This window comes from Leucopleurus acutus (genome assembly GCF_964270905.1).
Source record: "Leucopleurus acutus genome assembly, chromosome: 9".
NCBI lineage: Eukaryota > Metazoa > Chordata > Mammalia > Artiodactyla > Delphinidae > Leucopleurus > Leucopleurus acutus.
This window is the reverse complement of record NC_139144.1, coordinates 74,428,795-74,454,418: the sequence shown is the minus strand read 5'-3', so window position 1 is coordinate 74,454,418 and position 25,624 is coordinate 74,428,795. Positions and strand designations below refer to the sequence as shown.

The 25,624-nt window shown below is 38.0% G+C and overlaps 1 protein-coding gene across 1 annotated transcript in view; it reads right to left on the bottom strand.

The window, feature by feature from the left end:
* Positions 1-25,624, bottom strand: part of MDFIC (MyoD family inhibitor domain containing) — a 98,974-nt gene that overhangs the window by 34,157 nt on the left and 39,193 nt on the right. Inside the window, exon 3 of the mRNA XM_082846064.1 lies at positions 2,446-2,718. Within this exon, the coding sequence (XP_082702190.1) occupies positions 2,446-2,718 (273 nt within the window). The remainder of the gene's footprint in view (positions 1-2,445; positions 2,719-25,624) is intronic.

Below are 25,624 nucleotides of genomic sequence, written 5' to 3'. Positions count from 1 at the left end.
AAACTGAATCTCTTTGCTGTGCACCTGAAACTAACACAACATTGTAAATCAACTATATTTCAATAAAAAGAAATAATTAAAAAAAAATTTCTCCCGTTGCCCTGTTCTATCAGCAGTTATTAGATTTCTACCTGCCCAGAATTCACATATTCTATACAGCAAGAGACCTGTTCCGAGGGTCAAGCAGCTTTGCTATAAAGAAAGCACCACAGAATCCTGGAATCGAACCTAACCTTTTAGATATCTAATCCAAGGCATCTTCTAGAAAAAAGCAGCCCCAGACCCAAGTGCCCCAGCTAGTTGGTGGCAGAGCTGAGGTCCTTTTCCTTTTAATTTGCCATCTACCAGTTCTGTGCTTTTTGTTTGTTTAAACTTTCCTTCAAAACTGAAAGTCAGAAGAAACAATAAAATTTGAAGGCACAGCCTTAAATAGCAGCAAAAAGCAGGAAGATGTCTATCCTTGAGAAAATATGTAGTAGGACAATGGAATTTTCATCTGAGTTCAAGTAATCACAATAAAAGGAACCTACCATCAGGCTAAATTGTATAGCGTAAGAGTGAAGTAAATGGGTAGGACATTGTACAGTATGTTTAGACAACTCTACTGGCATTTCCTACTCCTCATACCCCCGATCCAATGTGGAACAGATTTTGTAATAAGAGAAGGATTACAAGGGACTTCCCTTATCCACACCTTTGTAGTGTGGGTAAGAGGAGGATAGTAGAGAAAAAGCAAGGAAGGGAGAGTAGAATTATATTTCATTTATATTACTTCATTTATATAACTACTGGTTTTCCTCTTCCTTCATATGTTACTTACAAAGCTGCATTCTTCCATTAGAAATCAATTCAGACATGGTATTAAAAATAAGTGAATAATAACAAATTTTATAAAAATTCCATAAGCTATTTCAAGTTGGATATGCAAATGTTACCATTATTTAAAATCAGTAAATATCAAATGGCAAATTAGAGGCGAGGGGCACAACAAGAAAAGTCAAATGTATAAAACAAGAAGATTTCAATTGCATTCAATTATTTCACCCAATCACCTAGAAGCAAAGAGTCTCTCTCAAAAATTGCATTGCCTTCCCAACTCCTTGGAGAGCCAGTTTAGTTAACAGCCTACCTATGCTTCAGAGATGACCACGCAGCTTACATGTCAAACTCATTTTAAAGTGTCAATCATGTCCCTTTCAATCTAATTAGTTTGGAAAGTAGTGTCACTGACCTGGAACTATGCAGACCATTTATTATCATATCATTTGATCAACCTAACACTTTACCTCAGTTGAGTTTGAGACACCTGTAGCCAAAAATGTAATATCCTTTCTCCCACTCATTACTGGTAACTCTCAATACAATTTCCTATTTACAACTCAATTTCTCTCTCTATGAATAAGCATGGCCAACTTCACAGAAGCATCCCCAGAATTTCCCTTCTTTAAGATTTCATGATAATTAAAATAGAAAGGTAAGGGGAATAAGAAAAATATTTTCTATTTTATCTATATGAATGTATATATATACACACACAAACACAATACCTGAACCAGAAAAACTACATATATATATTTAAAAAAAAAAAAGATTTGAGTTTTTGATGCCCACGAACTGCTGAAAGGAGGGAAGAGGTAGAGCAGAGGAACATGCATATATGCTGGGAGAAATCTGGGACCTTAAACTTGAGGGGAAGCTATTCTTTTTTTTTTTTGACACAACACCACCGCCATTTTTATAAAAGGAATCTGTAGGTTATAAACCCAACATCACCAGATGGGTTTGTGTTATAATAAACAAAAGCTTTTCCAGCTTCATAGTATTTAATTAACAAGGTAATCAGTAATTCCTGAGAGGTCAGAGAACGTAGCCTAGTGCCTCTAGGGAAGGAGCTAAAGGCCAGACCACAGTGAGCTTGGAATGAGGCAGGGCTGGGGGAGGGGAGCTGTCCAGGGCAGCACTGGTAGCTGGAAGATACTGGTCCTCAAGCAACAGAGATTACCTAGCCCACTCCCTGGCAAAAGCACGAAAATTACCAAATCTTTGCTTTAGTTTTGCATATTTAAAAACTGATTTGCAAGCCAAAAATACAAGCGGGTATCTCTGAACCACAGCATAACATATTGAATCAGGGATGAAAAACATACATTCATATGCCACCAAAACGTTGTATTTGTATTTTTAAAGGTGGTATTAAAAAAAGAAGTATAGCAGTCATATTTAAAGTAATGACTGTTCACTCTAGAAGACAATCTAAAAGCAGGATGTCAGCTGCCAACGCTTCCGTTCCCGGCCTGTGCTTTCTTTTGGGGAAGCTGCATTTTACCAAAATTCCTGTTTGGAGGATAAGCAAGATTCTGCATTTACGTTTGCTTGATCAAATAATTATTCGCGAATATGATTTTACATCTGGTCAAATAAAATATGCATATATTTCACACTTACCTTCAGGTGAAGAGCCTGTCTTTTGAGAAAAGACAGCATGTACTTTACTCTTCTTACTGATGTCACTGCTTACAGACAAGCTGGATTGAATTTTTCTATGCATTTTTTGAGAAACGGGTGCTGAAAGTCTTCGATTCTCTGCAGATACATGTTTGGCCCCGTGGTGGATTCCATTTCCATTGCTCAGACTTGGGTGGCCATTCTTTATCTTGCTTATTTCCTCCTCACTTTCCTGTGCTGCAGTTTGAAGCTGAGGCAAGCGCTGAGGTTGGGCTAAGTGAAAAAAAACAGGCAAAGTTTATCCAGTTAAAAAAATGACTATTTGAAAACAATCAAAATAGACTCAGTAACAGACTTTCTTGGATTTTACCCATGATCCTAAAAGTGAAGAGGAAAAAAAAAAAATAAAAGGAAAACATGAATAAACATGAACATAGAGAAAGCATAATTACTAAAAGGGAAAATGGGAAGGGGGTCATCAAGGGTGACTTTCCACAAGGGATATAAAGAGGAGAAATAAAGGTATTTTTTTTCTTTAAAAAATTTAAGTTGCAAATCTGAAAAATGTTAATTCAAAACTCATTCAACAGCTAATGTGGATTGTTTTCTAAGTCCCAGGTCCTTTTTTAGGCGCCATAGACTAAGAGTATTATAGCAATATCCCTGAAAATGATAAACTGCTCAATTACCTTTTGAGATAAGAGGCAAGGAACAATGAGGTCAGGTATCAAAGCTGGATAAGAGAGAACGAGATAGTCGTTTTTCTTTTTAATTCCACTTTAAATTCTGAAGAAGAAAACCTTTTCCATATTCTTTAATTTGATTTTAAAATAAACCATTTATGGAAAGATAGGAATAGAAAAGAACTTCCTTAATCTGGCAAAATGCATCTAGCAAAATTAAAAGTCAACACTGGAGAAGTGCTCCTGTTTGGTCAGGACCAAGAAAACAATGCCCACCTTCACCCTCTTATGCAACATTACACTGGCAAAAACAATAAACATCAAAAAGAAAAAAAACTGGGGTGAGTCCTGGAAAGGAAGAAACAAAATTTCTGAGATGGGTACATAATTGAATATTCCAGGGGAAATCTAAGAGACTGTACATTCTGAAAAACTAAGAATTTAGCAAGACTTACACACGATGAACCATATTCAAACCAACCAAATTCTACAAGCCAACAGTAAGCAACTAGTAAATATGCAAGAAAAATTGAACTCTTCATAGCAACAAAAGAAGAAAAACAAGCCAACAAACAAAAAACCCTATAAGTATCTAGGAATTAAGCTAGAAAAAAGGCGGCAGAGATTTCGTGGCAAAAATTACAAAATATTACTGAAAGACATAAAAGAAAACCCTAATAAATGGAGAGAGTATAAATGTTAATTCTGATAATATGTTAATTCTCCCCAATTTATTTAATGTAATTCCCATAAAATTTCCAAAAGGCTTATTTGTGGAACTTGACGAGCTGATCCCAAAATTTATAAGAGTACAAGAATCACTAAGGAAATTTTAAGGAAGAAAAAGACAAATGTGGGACTTGACTTACCAGATATAAAGTCTTATTTTAAAACTACAGTAACTGAGACAGTATGGTGGCGGTCCAGGCATAGACATAAACCAATGGAACAGCAGAGAAAGTCCCCAAAATGTGTATGTGTGCCCATGCAAATGCACGTGTATCTCATACAAAGAAATTTCAGATGGATTAAATGTCTATATATGAAGAGCTTAAAAGAAAATTATAAAAGAACATTTTATTAGCACGACACTAAAAAGGGCAAACTACTTTGATTCTTTGGACAACAAATCACAAAACAAGCGGGTGACTAGTGATCATCTGTCTGCCCAGCATTTCTGAATACGCCCATAGCTTTTGATAACGTGCTCTATCTCTTCCCTACATTCCTCTTGAGTTAGAGGGCACATACGTGACTTACATTCTACCAAGGAGAAGTATGCAGAAGTGCAGAAGGTGCAGAAGTACCAATGCAAGATGGCAGCCACACCTGGGTTGTGGAGCCTCTCGCACAGACAGCGAAGAAGGCATTTGTTGGTCTTGGCAGTGGGTGCGGTGTCTGCTGTCCACTTCCTAGCAGACCAGTGGGCCTACGGTGCAGCATTAGTGGGGTTTTCATTAGGGAAGCCCCGTTGAATGGATGGGCATGATCCTTGGCTGTGTAACTCTTGGGAGAATCTATTGCTACTAATACATTTATTTTCTATAAATTAGCTAAAATGGATTCTGCTTTTTGCAGCTAAGAGCCCTGATCTCAACCCAAAATGTTATCTGTTTACATTGGTTAGGTAATGAGGTTCTTAAAATCAACATTTACCTTGCTTGTGTAGCTCCTAAGCAGAGTGACCAATCATAGCATTTCATCAAAACAACAGCAACAACAAAAAACGTTCGGTGTCAAATTTTACTATTATATAATTTCCTGGAATTTTAAAATCTGAAACTGCTGTTTTAGTCTTTTCTGTTTATGATTATGAACAGTTAGGAAATGTAAATTAAATCTGAATACTAAGAGGTCTTTGACTTAGAAAAAGTATTGCATGCAAAACTGTAACAGTTATACATGGCACTGGTAAGTCTAAAATGGACTAATTATCTGTCATCTGGGGACTACCTAAGACTTGGTATATATTTTTGACAAACAAGACAGCTTGCATTTGAGTGACTCTTTAGCACACATTGTTTACTTCCATTCTTGTTCACATATCCTATGTCTCTTAAGGAAAAACATCTTAACACACCAGAATATTTTACTCATGAATGTGCATATTGTAAGAAAAAAAGTTTGGTGTTTTTCTGCTTAATGAAAGCATCCTTTCATACCAAGGCCAATAACAATGATACCCAATTTATAAAACTAATATATGAACTCCTCTTAGAGTTATTCAGTTTTTTAGTGATAAAGGAGAATAGTTTTCTAAACATTTATTATTTGGGAATAACACAAAGTAACAGCTATAAAATTTATCAAAATGTTCTGTTTTTCTCCTAACTTCTGCTGAAAAGAAAAAAGGTTACTTCTCTGTTTACTAGCTATATATGCCCCTCTCAAAACTGAAATCAACAATCAAGGCTTGTGCAGAAGATCTGTTTCTTATGGGTGTGCAATCACTTAATCCAGAGATTAATTTGCTGCTCCTGTAGCTTCTTGTATCAACTAGAATGACATCCTAATGACTGCTATTGAACATAAAGCTAGTTATGCATATGTATTTAACGGGATGCCAAAGAAGACAGTTAAACCTAATTTGGTGTTCTTTTCAGAGCTCCTTCCAATAATTGCACCAAATAAATGGAATGTTTTGGGCCACTTCTTCTCTGCAAAGAATAATTCAAGCAATCTGAGAGCTGGGTTAAGTTGAAATGTTACTGACCGATGCTGGGGAGACTTATCAATCAAAAAGGTGCTGTCATATTCCATAATCCAAGATCAATTTAAAATTATTATGTAATAAACATTCTCCATAAGTAAAAATAAAGTTGGCAAAAGACATCAGGTCTTGCCACCAAATTCTAAAACCGACAGGTCTGACCTTTTCCTACTATCAAAATTGACTTTTTGCAAATTACTGGGTATGGCCAGAGTGATATTCAAACATATCCTTAATGATTTATCTACATTTCAATCTTCAAAATGATATCTATTTCTGTTGGCAGATAAATGATAGTACATTCATTTTTGTTTCACTGCCACCTAATTATTTTTAGTGTAGTTTCTATTATGGGTCAAGTAACCAAGTATTATCTCTTCGTTCCAGTTTCTTAACATTATGATTTTGTCAGATACATGCAATATATAAGTCAAATCAAAACTGGATAAACCCTAGGTATATGAATTATCTTAAGACATTTAACTTCATTGATCATTTTTCATAGATGTGAATTAAATCTTACAGTAAAAGTACAACTAAAACCAAATCAGGAATGTGATTTTATTCTTGAATAAAGAACAGAAACATCTGACTGATTAAACCATAACTACTTGGTTTTAAACAGATTTCTTTTCCTTATTGTGTAAAAGTTGTGTATGGCTTAAAAAAAAAAAAAAGCACACTAATATGGAAACGACACAATGCTTCTTAAAACACAAGTGATGCCTAGGGACCCTCACTCTCCCGTTAATGATCCACTGCTCTCATTCAGCTGTCTTTCTTTTTTCAAATCTTTACATATGTGACAGCTCTCAAAAGTAGACCATAGACCATCTGGCATTTTCAGAGGTGTAACTTGTGCAAATTCAGCTCTATTGGGAGTGCACTGCTATCTTCTGCCTGCGTTATAAAGGGACAATAGAATGTAGAACTTATGAGTTGTTTTGAATTATTCATTTTTTTGCCTGTATATTCAAGAAATTTTACAAACTCTGCATTTTGTACTACATAATCACATGCGTTAAAGGTACAAAGAAACTTTTTGACACCTCTTTTCTACAGAAGCCTGGCATTTTGTTTGATATGTGAACATTCAGCATCTGTTATATCATTCTAAACAGGATGGGTGCTTCTACAAAAGACCCCATTTTAAACTTACTCTATATGAGCAAAAAAATGTATTCTTGATATTCAGTAACAAATGCAATACACATCAAAATTTCAAATACCAGTTATATGAACATTCAGCATCTCCAAACCTGGATAGCATTGGTCACCCGCTTACCATATGTGTAAAGAATTTTTTTTTTAATCATTGTTCACACAATGCACCATGATTGTAATTTTAATATCCATGATGAATAGTTACAAATGTCTTAAGAAATACTGTGCTTTCTAGGTTCAAATGTTTTCAATCAGGAAGGAAACCAATAGAATTAGATCTAGTGATTTTCAATAATAATAAATATGGGAGTAATGAGTCAATAGCATGAACTTCTTTTGATAAAATTTTTTTTAAAAAAACTGGGTGATATTGGAGCTAGTAATAACTATACTTGAAACTGCAGCTGCTGGAGTAGCAATATAAAGCAACATTCTGCTATAGCGTATAATCTATTAGCATGTGCAAATCGTCTTCAGTCGCTGGTCTCTTTACACAAGTCAGGTTTAATAAAATTACAAAAGAATTCTCATGCCATTTAGTCAGTTTAAATGGTTGTTGTACACATACAAAAAAAATCTAAATTAAATGCTTAGGACTTAAAACCGAATTTACTCTTCCTAGGGTTAGTCACAAAGCTTTTAGTCGGTACCAAGTACTATGCTACTCCACGGTCACTATGAGACAGACAGACAGACAGACACACACACACACACACACACACACACATACACACACACACGCAGACTTTATTTATACATATCTATAACAAAATAGTGTTTTATTATATATACATAAAATATGCATCTATACACAATAATAGCTTTAAAAGTTTCTTACTTCAATATGCACTAATATGACAAAACTATACTACTTTATTGTTATAATCTAAATTTAGGCTAAAATCAACTAAAATAAATGTGCTATTAGACAACCAGGTATCAGCTTGATGCAAGCCTTTCCCAGTGTGCAGACCCTGGGTGGACCCAGCATCCTAACACACACTCTGGAAGCTCCTGGCATTTTCTATTTCTGTGTCCTTACTTCCCCTCCAAGGGCCTTCTGATTTTCCATCTTCATTTTATTTAATGTGTATACTAACATACTGAGATATATTTTGGAACTGTAAATTTTTTGGAACCTTGATCATTTAAGAATCCCAATATAAATTCTGATTACATGACTGAGGCCTCACAGGATGGAGGGGATTGTCTTATGATGCTATCACAATGGTTAGCATTTTAAACAGTAATTCCTTTTTAAGTATTGCAAAATAAATCACCAGATGCCAGGGCTTAGATGTACTTCTTCCCAAAACAACACAATACAACTTTTAGAAGTTTGGAGAATTGAGCACTTTCCTCCATTTCATAAAGAACATTTAGGAAGTACTTAAACATCTTTAAGTAGAGCCTGGAAGAGGGTGATTGCTAGCTGTTCACCAGATCCATCCTCCCCATTGTCCCGGGCGTGGGGATAACCCATTTCCCAGCCTCTCTTGCAGTTCAGTTCAGCCACGTGTCCATGTTCGCTCTGAAGGACTGAGAGAAGAAATTATTCTTGCCACTTCTAGGCCGGGGCCTTAAGACTTGGGTGTGTCCTCCCTATACTATTTTTCTTGCACTTGGGCAACGCAGCTTTGACCACAGCTGAGGGAAATATCTTAAGGGATATTGGAGAAACCGAACAGAAGGAATCTGCATGGCAGCAGGGAACAGAGCCTCTCAGCGACCTGGAATACTCATCTCATACTGTTACATAAGAAATAAACCTTGAGGCGAGCGCTGTGCTCCGGGCGCCACAATCCTGAGGACACGGCCTCTCCAACACCTCCGGCCCAGGGGAATCGGCGGCATCCGCAGCGGGAGCGGCCATAGCCACCTCAGCTCCTCACTCGGGTCCTTCCCATCGCCTATACTGAGAGCCTGTCCCGGCCACAGGGACACCCCTTTTGTCCTCCCTCCGAGGCTCACGGGACCGACAGACGGCCGTGGCAACCAAGGGCCGGACTGCGGGCAGCAGCAAGCTGGCTTGCTCTATGCCAACCTGCTTCTCCACCTGTCTCAACAAAACCTGTTCCTACACCTGTGATTTGAAAACGAGACCTTCAAGATGGCAGAGGAGTAAGATGTGGAGATCACTTTCCTCCCCACAAATACATCAGAAATACATCCACATGTGGAACAACTCCTACAGAACACCTACTGAACGCTGGCAGAAGACCTCAGACTTCCCAAAATATACAGATTTTTTTCCTTTTTCTCTTTTTGTAGTGTGTATGTATATGTGTGCTTCTTTGTGTGATTTTGTCTAGCTTTGCTTTTACCGTTTGTCTTGTCTTGGGTTCTGTCTGTCCATTTTGTTTGTTTCTTTGTTCTCTTTTTTGTATAGTTTTTAGCGCTTGTTATCATTGGTGGATTTGTTTTTTGGTTTGGTCGCTGTCTTCTTTCTTTGTTCCCTTTTAATATTTTTATTACTTTTTAATAATTTTTTAATTTTTAATTTTAATAACTTTATTTTATTTTATTTTTATTTCTTCCTTTTTTTCTCTCTTTTCTTCTGGGCCGTGTGGCTGGCAGGGTCTTGGTGCTCCGGCCAGGTGTCAGGCCTGTGCCTCTGAGGTGGGAGAGCCGAGTTCAGAACACTGGCCCACTAGAGACCTCCCAGCTCCAGGTAATATCAAACGGTGAAAGCTCTCCCAGAGATCTCCACCTCAATGCTAAGACCAAGCTACACTCAACGATGAGCAAGCTACAGTGCTGGACATCTTATGCCAAACAACTAGCAAGACAGGAACACAACCCCACCCATGAGCAGAGAGGCTGCCTAAAATCATAATAAGTCAACAGACACACCAAAACATACCTCCGGACGTGGTCCTGCCCACGAGAAAGACATGATCCAGCCTCATCCACCAGAACACAGGCACCAGACCCCTCCACCAGGAAGCCAACACAACCCACTGAACCAACCTTAGCCACTGCGGGCAGACACCAAAAACAACAGGAACTACGAACCTGCAGCCTGCGAAAAGGAGACCCCAAACACAGTAAGTTAAGCAAAATGAGAAGACAGAGAAACTCACAGCAGATGAAGGAGCAAGGTAAAAACCCACCAGACCAAACAAATGAAGAGGAAATAGGCAGTCTACCTGAAAAAGAATTCAGAGTAATGACAGTAAAGATGATCCAAAATCTTGGAAAAAGAATGGAGAAAATACAAGAAATGTTTAACAAGGACCTAGAAGAACTAAAGAGCAAACAATGATGAAAAACATAATAAATGAAATTAAAAATTCTCTACAAGGAATCAATAGCAGAATAACTGAGGCAGAAAAATGGATAAGTGGCCCAGAAGATAAAAGAGTGGAAGTAACTACAGCAGAATAAAGAAAAGAGAATGAAAAGAATTGAGGACAGTCTCAGAGACCCCTGGGACAACACTGAACACACCAACATTCCAATTATAGGGGAACCAGAAGAAGAAGAGAAAAAGAAAGGGACTGAGAAAATATTTGAAGAGATTATAGTTGAAAACTTCCCTAATATGGGAAAGGAAATAGTTAATCAAGCCCAGGAAGCACAGAGAGTCCCATACAGGATAAATCCAAGGAGAAACACGCCAAGAAACATATTAATCAAACTATCAAAAATTAAATACAAAGAAAACATATTAAGAGCAGCAAGGGAAACACAACAAATAACATACAAGGGAATCCCCATAAGGTTAACAGCTGATCTTTCAGCAGAAGCTCTGCAAGCCAGAAGGGAGTGGCAGGACATATTTAAAGTGATGAAAGGGAAAAACCTACAACCAAGATCACTCTATCCAACAAGGATCTCACTCAGATTCGATGGAGAAATTAAAACCTTTACAGACAAGCAAAAGCTAAGAGAATTCAGTACCACCAAACCAGCTTTACAACAAATGTTAAAGGAACTTCTCTAGGCAGGAAACACAGGAGAAGGAAAAGACCTACAATAACAAACCCAAAACAATTAAGAAAATGGTAATAGGAACATGCATATCGATAACTACCTTAAATGTAACTGGATTAAGTGCTCCAACCAAAAGACATAGACTGGCTGACTGGATACAAAAACAAGACCCATATATATGCTGTCTACAAAAGATACACTTCAGACCTAGGGACACATACAGACTGAAAGTGAGGGGATAGAAAAAGATATTCCATGCAAATGGAAATCAAAAAAAAGCTGGAGTAGGAATTCTCATATCAGACAAAACAGACTTTAAAATAAAGACTATTACAAGAGACAAAGAAGGACACTACATAATGATCAACGGATCAATCCAAGAAGAAGATATAACAATTGTAAATATTTATGCACCCAACATAAACATAGGTGCACCTCAATACATAAGGCAAATGCTAACAGCCAAAAACGGGGAAACTGACAGTAACAAAATCATAGTAGGGAACTTTAGCACCCCACTTTCACCAATGGACAGATCATCCAAAATGAAAATAAGTAAGGAAACACAAGCTTTAAATGATACATTAAACCACACGGACTTAATTGATACTTATAGGACATTCCATCCAAAACCAACAGAATACACTTTCTTATCAAGTGCTCATGGAACATTCTCCAGGATAGATCATATCTTGGATCACAAATCAAGCCTTGGTAAATTTAAGAAAATTGAAATCATAGAAAGTATCTTTTCCAACCACAATGCTATGAGACTAGATATCAATTACAGGAAAAAAAATCTGTAAAACACTACAAACACATGGAGGCTAAACAATACACTACTAAATAACCAAGAGATCACTAAAGAAGTCAAAGAGGAAATCAAAAAATGCCTAGAAACAAATGACAATGAAAACACAATGACCCAAAAACTACGGGATGCAGCAAAAGCAGTTCAAAGAGGGACGTTTATAGCAATACAAGCCTACCTCAAGAAACAAAAAATATCTCAAACAACCTAACCTTACACCTAAAGCAATTAGAGAAAGAAGAACAAAAAAACCCAAAGTTAGCAAAAGGAATGAAATCATAAAGATCAGATCAGAAAAAAACGAAAAGGAAATGAAGGAAAAGATAGCAATGATCAATAAAAGTAAAAGCTGGTTCTTTGAGAAGATAAACAAAATTGATAAACCACTAGCCACACTAATCAAGAAAAAAAGGGGAAAGACTCAAATCAACAGAATTAGAAATGAAAAAGGAGAAGTAACAACTGACACTGCAGAAATACAAAGGATCATGAGAGATGACTACAAGCAACTATATGCCAATACAGTGGACAACCTGGAAGAAATGAACAAATTCTTAGGAAAGCACAACCTTCCGAGACTGAACCAGGAAGAAATAGAAAATATGAACAGACCAATCACAAGCACTGAAACTGAAACTGTGATTAAAAATCTTCCAACAAACAAAGGCCTAGGACCAGACAGATTCACAGGCGAATTCTGTCAAACATTTAGAGAAGAGCTAACACCTATCCTTCTCAGTCTCTTCCAAAATACAGTAGTGGGAGGACCACTCCCATTCCAAGAGGCCACCATCACCCTGATACCAAAACCAGACAAAGATGTCACAAAGAAAGAAAACTACAGGCCAATATCACTGATGAACATAGATGCAGAAATCCTCAACAAAATACTAGCAAACAGATTCCAACAGCACATTAAAAGGATCATAAACCATGATCAAGTGGGGTTTATCCCAGGAATGCAAGGATTCTTCAATATACGCAAATCAATCAATGTGATACAGCATATTACAAACTGAAGGAGAAAAACCATATGATCATCTCAATAGATGGAGAAAAAGCTTTTGACGAAAGTCAACACCTATATATGATAAAAACCCTCCAGAAAGTAGGCATGGAGGGAACTTACCTCAACATAATAAAGGCCATATATGACAAACCCACAGCCAACATCATTCTCAATGGGGAAAAACTGAAACCATTTCATCTAAGATCAGGAACAAGACAAGGTTGCCCACTCTCACCACTATTATTCAACACAGTTTTGGAAGTTTTAGCCACAGCAATCAGAGAAGAAAAAGAAATAAAAGGAATCCAAATCAGAAAAGAAGAAGTAAAGCTGTCACTGTTTGCAGATGACATGATACTATACACAGAGAATCCTAAAGATGCTACCAGAAAACTACTAGAGCTAATCAATGAATTTGGTAAAGTAGCAGGATACAAAATTAATGCACAGAAATCTCTTGAATTCCTATACACTAATGATGAAAAATCTGAAAGAGAAATTAAGGAAACACTCCCATTTACCATTGCAACAAAAAGAGTAAAATACCTAGGAATAAACCTACCTAAGGAGACAAAAGACCTGTAAACAGATAACTATAAGACACTGATGAAAGAAATTAAAGAGGATACAAACAGATGGAGAGATATACCATGTTCTTGGATTGGAAGAATCAGCATTGTGAAAATGACTATACCACCCAAAGGAATCTACAGATTCAATGCAATCCCTGTCAAACTACCACTGGCATTTTTCAAAGAACTAGAACAAAAAATTGCACAATTTGTATGGAAAACACAAAAGACCCCGAATAGCCAAAGCAATCTTGAGAAAGAAAAACAGAGCTGGAAGAAACAGGCTCTTGGACTTCACACTATACTACAAAGCTACAGTAATCAATACAGTATGGTACAGGCACAAAAACAGATATATGACCCAGCAATCCCACTACTGGGCATATACCCTGAGAAAACCATAATTCAAAAAGAGTCATGTACCAAAGTGTTCATTGCAGCTCTATTTACAATCGCCAGGAGATGGAAGCAACCTAAGTGTTCATCATTGGATGAATGGATAAAGAAGATGTGGCACATACATACAATGGAATATTACTCAGCCATAAAAAGAAACGAAATCAAGTTATTTGTAGTGAGGTGGATGGACCTAGAGTCTGTCATACAGAGTGAAGTAAGTCAGAAAGAGAAAAACAAATACCGTATGCTAACACATATATATGGAATCTAAGAAAAAAAAAAATGTCATGAAGAACCTAGGGGTAAGACAGGAATAAAGACACAGACCTACTAGAGAATGGACTTGAGGATATGGGGAAGGGGAAGGGTAAGCTGTGACAAAGTGAGAGAGTGGCATGCACATATATACACTACCAAACATAAAATAGATAGCTAGTGGGAAGCAGCCACATAGCACAAGGAGATCAGCTTGGTGCTTTTTGACCACCTAGAGGGGTCGGATAGGGAGGGAGACGCAAGAGGGAAGTGATATCGGAACATATGTATATGTATAACTGATTCACTTTGTTATAAAGCAGAAACTAACACACCATTGTAAAGCAATTATACTCCAATAAAGATGTTAAAAAAAAAAAAGAAAAAAAAGAAATATAGATCAATGGAACAGGATAGAAAGCCCAGAGATAAACCCACACCCATATGGTCACCTTATTTTTGATGAAGTAGACAAGAATATACAGTGGAGAAAAGACAACCTCTTCAGTAAGTGGTCTTGGGAAAACTGGACAGCTACTTGTAAAAGAATGAAACTAGAACACTCCCTAACCATACACACAAAAAAACTCAAAACGGATTAAAGACCTAAATGTAAGGCCAGACACTATAAAACTCTTAGAGGAAAACATAGGCAGAACACTCTATGACATAAATCACAGCAAGATCCTTTTGGGCCCACCTCCTAGAGGAATGGAAATCACAGCAAGATCCTTTTGACCCACCTCCTAGAGAAATGGAAATAAAAACAAAAATAAACAAATGGGACCTACTGAAACTTAAAAGCTTTTGCACAGCAAAGGAAAACATAAACAAGACGAAAAGACAGCCCTCAGACTGGGAGAAAATATTTGCAAACGAAGCAACTGACAAAGAATTAATCTCCAAAGTTTACAAGCAGCTCATGCAGGTCAATATACAAAAAAACAAACAGCCCCATCCAAAAATGGGCAGAAGGCCTAAATAGACATTTCTCCAAAGAAGATATACAGACTGCCAACAAACACATGAAAGAATGCTCAACATCACTAATCACTAAACTACAGTGAGGTATCACCTGACACCAGTCAAATGGCCATCATCAAAAAAAATCCAAAAACAATAAATGCTGGAGAGGGGTGGAGAAAAGGGAACCCTCTTGCACTGTTGGTGGGAATGTAAATTGATACAGCTACTATGGAGAACAGTATGGAGGTTCCTTAAAAAACTAAAAATAGAACTACCATACGACCCCGAAATCCCACTACTGGGCATATACCCTGAGAAAACCATAATTCAAAAAGAGTCATGTACCACAATGTTCATTGCAGCTCTATTTACAATAGCCAGGACATGGAAGCAACCTAAGTGTCCATCGACTACTAGAGAATGGACTTGAGGACACGGGGGAGGGGAAGGGTAAGCTGGGACAAAGTGAAAGAGTGGCATGGACATATATACACTACCAAATGTAAAATAGATAGCTAGTGGGAAGCAGCCACGTAGCACAGGGAGATCAGCTGGTGCTTTGTGACCACCTAGAGGGGTGGGATAGGGAGGGCGGGAGGCAGACGCAAGAGGGAGGGCATATGAAGATATATGTATATGTATAGCTGATTCACTTTGTTATAAAGCAGAAACTGACACACCACTGTAAAGCAATTATACTCCAATAAAGATGTTAAAAAAAATAAACTTTGAGTTAGCCATGGAATTAATGCTGGGACTCATTTTAAAACATTCATAGCTTCTATCAAAGCCTATGAACAACTATGTATAGTATATCAACATATAATATATGTAAATTGTCCCTAGCCCAAATGACCCAAAAGACACCACTCTTCCCTAGCAAGCAAGAAACAAAACAACATATTAGTAGCAGTGGAAAGACCACTGCCAAATCCACAGCCTCTGGTGGATCTTAGAAAGCAGCAGCTCAGCTTTATAACACAGGCTGCCACTATCACTGAGGGATAGTCACGCATCACGCAGTTCTGTAGGAAAAGTACCCCAGCCTTCAGCTGCCATTCGAGGACAGTGATACAACTCTGTCAAATTTCTTCCTTTACGGTGGCTGGAAGAAGAGCCAGCAGGGTGACCATCCACCACAGTTTACTCAGGACTGAGGGAGGTGCTGAGAGGTAGAACAGTGGTTTTAAAAACAGGACAGTCCCAGGCAAGCTAGGACCAGTCGGTCTCCTTTATATCAGGAGCAATCGGTACACAGGTGTCTTCTTCAACAAGATACTGCCAACAACAGATGGTGGTGGGACGCGCGCAGGCTTTGACAAACAAGACCCACTAGGGTTTGAATTCTGGAGTCAGTATTTCCTGGTTCTGTGAGCTTGAGAAAGGTATTACATCTCCCTGGGCAGTAGGACCTTCACTGGCAAAATGATAGATCTTCATGGGCCTGGGGAGGTTTATCTTCCCAGTTCCACCCCGTTGATTTCTCCCTCTTCACTTTCCCCTACTTAATCCCCTCCCCCGCCATTTCCTTCTGATTTATTACTTGCCTTTTATTTTTTATTCTGTTACCAGGTGCTCTATTTCCCCCCTATAAATCAACCCCAAACCTTCTTGTAAATAAACAGCCTTCAAATAAATATACAAACAGAAGAATAAATTCAACAATAAAGATCATTAAAGAAAGCAAGCTACACTTTCTTTTAATATTTGCATGTAATACTGAAAAGTCCCCAGACAGTACATCGATGAATAACACAAATTTTATTATATCCCATCCAAGTGGAGCTTTTCTCTCATGCTTGTTTTTATCCTCGAATGGATGACAAATTTGGCCTTACTTTACACCAGCTATTGAATATCAGTTTCTAGTTAACTTATCTGGATAATAGAAGCTCACCACCCATATATTCGAAAATAGAATATTTTCAGTTTAAGTTAGCAGCTTTCATTATGGATTGCTGTCTACAAGCTTCATTTATATATTAAAAGAGCATATCATCCTCCCATCTAATCCCATAGTGAAGATGAGACCTCTGGTTGCTGTGGTCTCCTTCGTTCACTGACTCAACAGGTATTTCCCTCATTTGATTCAACTGATAAAGTGACCTCTGCACAATTATTTATCATTGTATAATAAATATCTAAATAAATGTATATGTGCTTATATTTTGCAGAAAATCAATAGCTTAAATGGTATTTTTTGTATGACTGAAAATACATTAATAAAAAATAGCACAAAGACACAATCTTCCAAAAACCTATTTTACATACTGCAATATTTTTTAATATGGTAACTTCAAAAGGGATGTAATGCCTTCATGTTCTTTTGAAGAATGACTCCTGAGTTTTCTAATAGGTAATAATGGGCATATTCAGGACAAATATATATATATATCACATATACTTTTTTTAGGTATAAAAAGGCATTTCCTTTGTTGTCATTGTTGTTTTTAAGATCGATAGTGGGCAAGCAGAAGTGTGAAAAGTTCTACTGTTCCTGTGTTATGTTTCAACAAAGAGAAGTTTTCCTCAGAATTTTCAAAACAATAGCAAGTCAGGAAGTATTAAGTAGCTACACCTCACTTCAATTTTCAGACCATTAGTTAAACATTTCTTTGACCTTGCTAGTGTTTCACCATGAGGTTTATAGAAAAAGATTTTTTAAACTATGATTATTAGTTTTTAGAAGTAATCACTTTAAAAGCACCTGATCTATCACAATGGGATAGAACATATTCAAGTATTACCTTTTTAAATAACACATCAGAAATGCTTAACCAAGTCACCATTTACAAACATTAAGCGACGTATACTATAGTAAAATGAGGGTAGTTGGCAACTAAAAAAGCAAATACTGAAAATCCCAAACACTTGAAACTTCAGAATTCACCCAGAGTCTTTATACACTGATTACAGCTTTCAAGGACCACAAAGCATGTAAGAAGACATCCCGTTAAGAAGCATGCAGCACTCTTAGGTTTTAACTTAATATACACATTGACACGCTTGGATAGGTGCAGACTGCTTTCTGATGTAGGTCCTCGACCCAGCCTGCCTCTGGGTGCCTTCAGCCCTTCTCTATATGATAAGGCTCTCTGGTACGGCAAGGTACAAGTCAAAAACCTTGAAACGAAGGTCTGTGATATAATATAAAAACCTGCATCAGGAGTAGGTTATTAAAATGGGAAACTAAGTAAAGCCAAAACTAAGTTTGGGGAAAATGAGGATCACTCCATCCTAGCTGGAAAATAAGCTGTCAGTATGAAACAGTAGCAAAGTAGCTAGTTAAAATGAGCAGTCATCAGGCCTTGGGACACAGATTGCATGCACAGGAAGGCTGGAGCTTTAGGGGGCTTTGCAGAAATCTACCCGTATATTGGTATACTGGATTTCTCATGGCTTTCAGTAGCTGCTACAATAAAACAACAAACTCGATTCTAACTGGCCAACATAAAAGCTGACTAGAAAATGCGGACAGTTTTATTAAAGAAAGCTTTTTTTTTACCTGCAAGCAACACAGCCAAAGACAGCATCACACAAATAAATTTGCTACTCTGTAAACCGAAAAAGGTACTGCCCTCTGTAGAGACAAATTTCAAAAAGCCTTCCTTGCCTGAGTGCAAACCTTAGTGAGTAGAGCAAGGGCTAGATTTTGGCCCCCACTTGCCTTTGTGCAACTCACAGATATAAACCCGTAAGAAATAGCCCTGGTAGCCAATAATGTCGGACCACTAAAGTTCAGATATGTTACCTGAATTTCAGCAGCCAAATTATTTGTTACAGTCTGAATGCAGTGTGCTGACTGGGTAAATGTGAAGTGCTGGAAAATGGAATAAGGGGATATTAAGGAGGCGCAAGAGCTGCGGAAGCCTGAAACTCCAGGCTCTCTCGAGTGCCTTTCCTACTAAGTAGTTCATGCAACTCATTCACAAGGGATACAGGCTGGGGAAGGAGCCTGGGGAAGCATACAGCCTGGGTCAAGCTTCACCACCCACGTAAGTAGAGCTAGTGACAGGAAGCCATTAGATCAAGACTAAAGGAGACAGAGGGATCCCTGAACTCTGAAACTAAAGTGGCAAGGCAAGGGACCAGTGTCAAAGATCATTATTTGACACACAACTTTTGTGCCAGAAAATGAAGTATGCCACCCCTACCTCCAAAAAAAGGATATTGATAAGCACCTAACAAAGATGTTAAAGAATTTATATTGCTAGGAAAAAAAAAATCCCTAGCCTAGCAAATAAAGACCTGTAACTTGTTCTACCCTAAGGCAATCCCTGAATCTAAGTCCTTGTTACCAACAAGAAAAAAACTGCTAAGGCCCCTGCTAGGGAATTCTCCCCAAAGCCCTTCTCAGAGATGGCCATGAAGGTGACCCAACAAGGGAAAACTTTTTAGCAGATAATCCTCGGGTAATCCTCGGGAATCCATCCACTGGCCACAAAACCCAAGGTTAGGGAAGAAACTGAATAGAGATGCTTAGATGACAGTCCCTGACCACAGCATCTTCTGGACTATCCTGAATCAGGGGAATACGGATATTCCTTAGACCAGGGCTGTAACTGAGTTTACATGGCAGCTACCCTATACTTCCTTCACCCTTATACAATCAGATACGTTTTAAGCCATAATTTCCAAGATCATGAGTCACTACATCCCAATTTGATTGAGACCAGATTTCTGGGTCATTCCAGAGGAATAAAGGTCACCCAGAGATCTGTGGAATAGCCATATGACAATAGCTCTAGATATATCATCGGGATGTAACTTTGATTTGTCTCTCATTAGGCAGAGGCAGAGTACCTAATGTTTGTTCAAAAGATAACTGGATCTCATTAGGTAGGAGTATTTTGAAATGATATGTAGGGAAAAAAACTATATCTGTGTAGACACACACAGAAATGTGTGCCAGTCAAACGGGGACTGGACCATAGTAGACACCTATTCTTGGTCCACCCAATGCCCCCTTTCTTCTGGTGGCTGTACAGGTATTAATGAGAGTGGGACCTCCATTTGCTGACAAGAACCCTAATATTTTCTGTTACATAGGTTTTGTACACAGAGCTTGACAACTCTAGGCATTTGCTGACTTGCCTTTGATTATACAGCAAGTGCCTTAAGGGCAAGATTCCGTCTTCTCAGAGTTCCATCAACCTTATCAGGCACATACCTGCTGACAAAAAGCCTTGTACGATGTTCAGCACCCAGTGGACACCCAGTGAAAATTAACTGATGATGATAAATTATACTAGCTTTTAAGCTGTCACTTGATCCCAGTATATAACAACCTTCCTGAATAAATCAAGCAACAGTTTGGTATTCAATATCATTATAAACTTCATCCTTCCCCTTCACGAGTCTAGGGAATTGCTGTAAAAGCATAATATAAGGATGGTGAAGCTATAGCAAGGATTCAAGAAACTCTGTTATAACAAGGGAATTAAAGATTCAGTTAGAGATATCAAACTATGTGTAGGGGAATGCATCAAAAATACTGGTTAAGTGACCTTTTTGAAAACAGCCTAGGAAAAGTCAGTACCAAATTATAGAGCTAAAAGTTTTTCCCCCTCCCTATAATAAAAGTAAATCCAGGGCTTCCCTGGTGGCGCAGTGGTTGGGAGTCTGCCTGCTAATGCAGGGGACACGGGTTCAAGCCCTGGTCTGGGAGGATCCCACATGCCGCGGAGCGGCTAGGCCCGTGAGCCACAACTACTGAGCCTGCGCGTCTGGAGCCTGTGCTCTGCAACAAGAGAAGCCACGATTGTGAGAGGCCCGCGCACCGCGATGAAGAGTGGCCCCCACTTGCCACAACTAGAGAAAGCCCTCGCACAGAAACAAAGATGCAACACAGCAAAAATAAATAAATTAATTAAAGTCTTTAAAAAAAAAAAAAAAAGTAAATCCAACTTAATGTACAAGTAAAACTGGTATCTCCTTCAGATTACAGGAGTGGCAATGCAAATGAAGTTCCAGTTAGGAGATATGAAATTAGGGAGAGGAAGCTATGAATTGCTAACTGAACATTTAAAAAGTCCATTTATTTCCAATAGCTTATGCAAGTGAATCAGAAAAAGAAGTAAATTCTGTTACTGTGAATTCCTCAGCGCTTTAATAGAGCACATAGCCATTAAAGTTCACTGATGAGTATTTGTTATTAGTGTGGCTTTTCACTCTTCAACAAATTCTTTTAAGATATGGCCCAAGACAAGGAAACCTTTGTACTTAACTTTTTTTTTTTTTTTTGCAGTACGCGGGGCTCTCACTGTTGCGGCCTCTCCCGTTGCGGAGCACAGTCTCCGGACGCGCAGGCTCAGCGGCCATGGCTCACGGGCCCAGCCGCTCCGTGGCATGTGGGATCTTCCCGGACCGGGGCACGAACCCGTGTTCCCTGCGTCGGCAGGCGGACTCTCAACCACTGCGCCACCAGGGAAGCCCTGTACTTAACTTTTAATAGCAGTTCTCATTATAGATGATGCTGTCTCTGACATAATTTGAAAATAGGTCTCCAAGCAAAGTTTTCAGAATTGACAGGAAGACTGGGATGGTCCTAACTGTCATGTCCAACCCTAATAGGAGATCCTGTGAGTTTCCTCCATAAGGAAGTAATAAATAAGCTGCTTATCCCAGAAACTAACTAACAACAATATTCAGAATAATGGTGCAATACAGTTTTCTAAACCTGTAGAGGTAGATTCACATATATGAATTTAAAATTCTTTCTTATATGTGAACAATATATTATAAACTTAAACATATTGGAAAGGTTTCAATATGCAAGTGAATAAGTGAAAATAACACTATTTTCTCATTATCTTGTCTCCTCCTGAGATAAAAGCTCTCCCCGCACCTCCTTACAGGGCTGCTTTAAATTTCTGGAGACTGATTGGAGGAATGTGAATTTTAGATTCTTGTCCTCACCAATGTATCAAGACAATTTTAGCCTCTGTGAGAATAAAATGTTTCCCAAACATAAGCACCAGGAAATGACTAAACACAGAGGAACAAACTCATTAACCACATTTAAAGATGAATACGATTGAGACCATTTATACAAACATTTCTTCCTCTGATTTTGCCATTACAACATACAAAATCCATCAAGGTACCTTTGGCTGCATACTATTGATAAATTAAATAGGTTATTATAAAATATTTGTTGAGTACATACTCTAGTCCCAGCCTTTGTTCTAGGCATAAGGGATTTACAATGAACAAAATGTACAAAGACCTTGCCCTCACAGAGCTTATGGATACACATTATCTTGCATAAAAAGAAATCCAAACACGGTAGCTCTCGTATTATTAATTTCACAGATTCCATCGATATATTTTCACCACCATCCTTGGCATGTCAACTTTCCCATCTGACTGTTCCCTTCATAGTTACAAGACTCCCTGACACCGGTCCAGGCACCATATCCAGAGATGATGACAGTCCTTGAAAAAAAGAGGGAGCTCTTTCCAACTGTCCCTTTTAAGAATATAAAAATACCATTCCCAGAAACCCTCCAGGAGACATCCCTCAAGGTTCATTTGTTAGCACTGCATCACATGCTGACCCCAAATCTCCTTCCTCTCTACCCCTAGAGCAAAATTTGTTTAAAGGTCTGCCCTCTCGACCAGACTGCAGGCTCCTCTGTAGCAAGAAACATGTCATTCATGCACTTGTATAGTCACTCAATGAGCATTTATTAAGTGCTGAAGTGCCCATCACTTCAGAATATCTGCTCCAGCACTTTGAACAGTGGTCACTTAGAAAAAATGAAGGAATGACACAAGGAAAAAATAATGCTCATTTTACAGCTCCCAATTTCAGCCATTTAAATAAAATCTTAATAAATACATACTGTATACCTAGAAAAGTAAACAAGGGAAACATAAGCACAATTGCCTTCTCCCATACCTCCCTGATATAATGACTTCTTCTACTTAGTGATTTTTAGAACCCGTAGCAACTACCTTCATCCTCCAAAGCTCCACAACTATTCCACACATTTAAACGGCCAATTATTATTTGTAATTCAAAAGGATTGGAAAAATGAGAATGTAAAGTTTATTCATCACCACTGACCTCATATTAATTTACTCAAAAGAACGCGATGCTCTGTTTTCCAATAGTAGACAAAAACACACAAATAATAACTGGAGCCAGTAGAAAAAAACTAAGATTGTTATCTTAGCACTTGAAGATAAAAGAGTGGGTGGAAGTGCTCATTATCTATGAAATTATGTCTTCTTTATGTGTTATGCCTGCTTTTGCCAAGTATTTATTGAACATCTACTATGTATCAGACAGAGTGCTGAGACTAAATAGAGGTGAAAAAAGGACTTTAAACATTAAATAAAAATAAATAGAATATGCAATTTAAAATGATGGTAAGTACTATAAAGGAGAAGTACTGCTACCAGAGAGAATAACAAGGGAAACTATTTTGGTCTGGATAGCTAGGAATGGCATTTCTACAGAGATCTGAAGGGGAAGGGGCCTTGCAAAGAGGAGTAACAGGGTTTCAGGCCAGGTTAACAACTCATGACAAGCCCTGAAGCAGAAGAGGGCTCAGCACATTTGCTAAACTGATGGGAAGCCAGTTTGGCTGGAGAATATTCCACAGTCCTTTGGACCACATATTTATTGCCTAATTCAACTTATAAACAAATATAGTAGAAAAATGATAGACTGTGCTTCCATAAACAATTCCTGACAATATTTTTCAGATATTATGCTTCTTTACTATATAAGCCGTTATTATAATAAATTATTCACTTATAAGACCACTCTGATCAGAAATTGGCTTAAATACTTACTGTGAATAAAGACACTCTCAATAAAAGGGTTCTTAGGAAGTTACATAAAGGGGCCATCAACTGTATATAAATGTAAAATACAATCACAATTTGGAATATTAGGAAACATTTATAGAAATCTTATCCTTTAATTACCTTCCAAGAAAGCAACACATACATCCATTTCCCTGAAACGCACAAATCTGTTTATATTGAAATTGGGTGAAAATTGTTCTGAGGCTAAAGAGAATTGCATGAATTATTTGATGCTCTTTAATAGTAAAATGAATGGTTGTGAGGGAATCTTGCTACTATTCTTATGAATCTGCACAGATTTTAGAAATAACACTATCACTCTGATTTGTCCTAATCTTCATATTTTATTCCAATTTCCTAAATCAGATTCCATTACTCAGTTAAAACACAATTCTCTAGCAGTAAGTCTCAACCTTTTCCCAACTCCACAGGGTTTATTTGAGCAACACACATGCTTTAGTAACATCTTGGTGAGGTTCCAAAAAACATACTCTCCCTCCAGGGATTCTCCTTGTCTCTTGCCTCGTGCACTCCACTGGAGAAAGAATCAGAATTCTAATACCAGAACCACAGGTGGGTAGAATGCTGACCAAAGCAATTTTTATCATGAAGATAAACTCTTAAGGGAGAACAAAATGGGCAACTGGACAGTGAATTGAATAAATGTATCTACCTGGGGACTTTAAAATTCCTATTAATTTCTAGTAATTATTTTCTATTAATATGGCCTTTCAAATCCCACACTGTGGTTTACAAATTGCAAGAGGTCACTAGATATTCTCATTGATAATCAAAGACCATTTTCAAAAATTATAGCCTTGCTCCTGCCACTAACTACCTGATTATCTTTGGACAAACTGTTTATTTCTTTCTGCTTACTGAAAAAATAGAGGTTGAACGCACTGCTCTCTAAGGCACCTTCCTTAATTTTAATATTACAAGAGTATAGCTCCATGATTCACTGTCAACATGTAGAAAAACAATGTATATATGACATGATATCTAGAAAACAATCCAAAAAGAATCAGTTTAAGTACCCACCTCATTAGGACCTTGTCATTTAAAATCTAAGCCACCTGGATAATATCTATTAACACAGTTGTTAAAATTTTCTTCTTTCTCTAGAGAAAGAAGTATGAGGCGGGGAGACGGTGTGACACCTTAAATAGAGAGACCTTCATTGGGAGCCAGACTAACCTGAAGGAGTCGTAGTAGGGATTGAGCACTTTTCTGTCCACCTACAGCCAACAATGACTAATTGAACTAGCTTCATAGCCCCTCTGCTCTCAGCCAGTTGTTGGGAGCTCAGGAATGCTACTAGGGACTATGGTAGCCGACAGGAGGTAAGATGAAATCTCTTCCATTTGTTTTTTTCCAAAACTGGAAAACTAATGAGCAAGAAAAATATAAAAGTAAGTACTTTTCTCTGGTTTGTGATATTTGGTTCATGACCATCAATGATTAAGGGGAAAGGAGGTTGGGACTGCGTCTGTGTCTTGTCATGCAGGGAGTTAACTGTCACCAAGCACCCTGTGGTCAGTATGTCACTTGCCCCCATGCTCTGCCATTCCAGGTGTCCGAGGTCTGGAGCCTCCCTGGTTTAAATTCTCTAGAGCATCACTCTTTTGTGTCTTGTGAGGGTTGGAGTGGGAGTAGCACAGCTGCTCAGATTCAGTGCGTGGAAGGGACCTGATGGTCTAAGCCTTGTGTATGCAAACTTTCCACCTTCCTTCTTCTTCTCAGTCCAAATTTCACCCCAGATTCCAAGATCCCAGGTGTCTCCAAATCTTGAACTTTTAGGGGGTATTAAGTACCGTATTGCATTATACTGACACTTCAGTTCTGGCTTTCAGT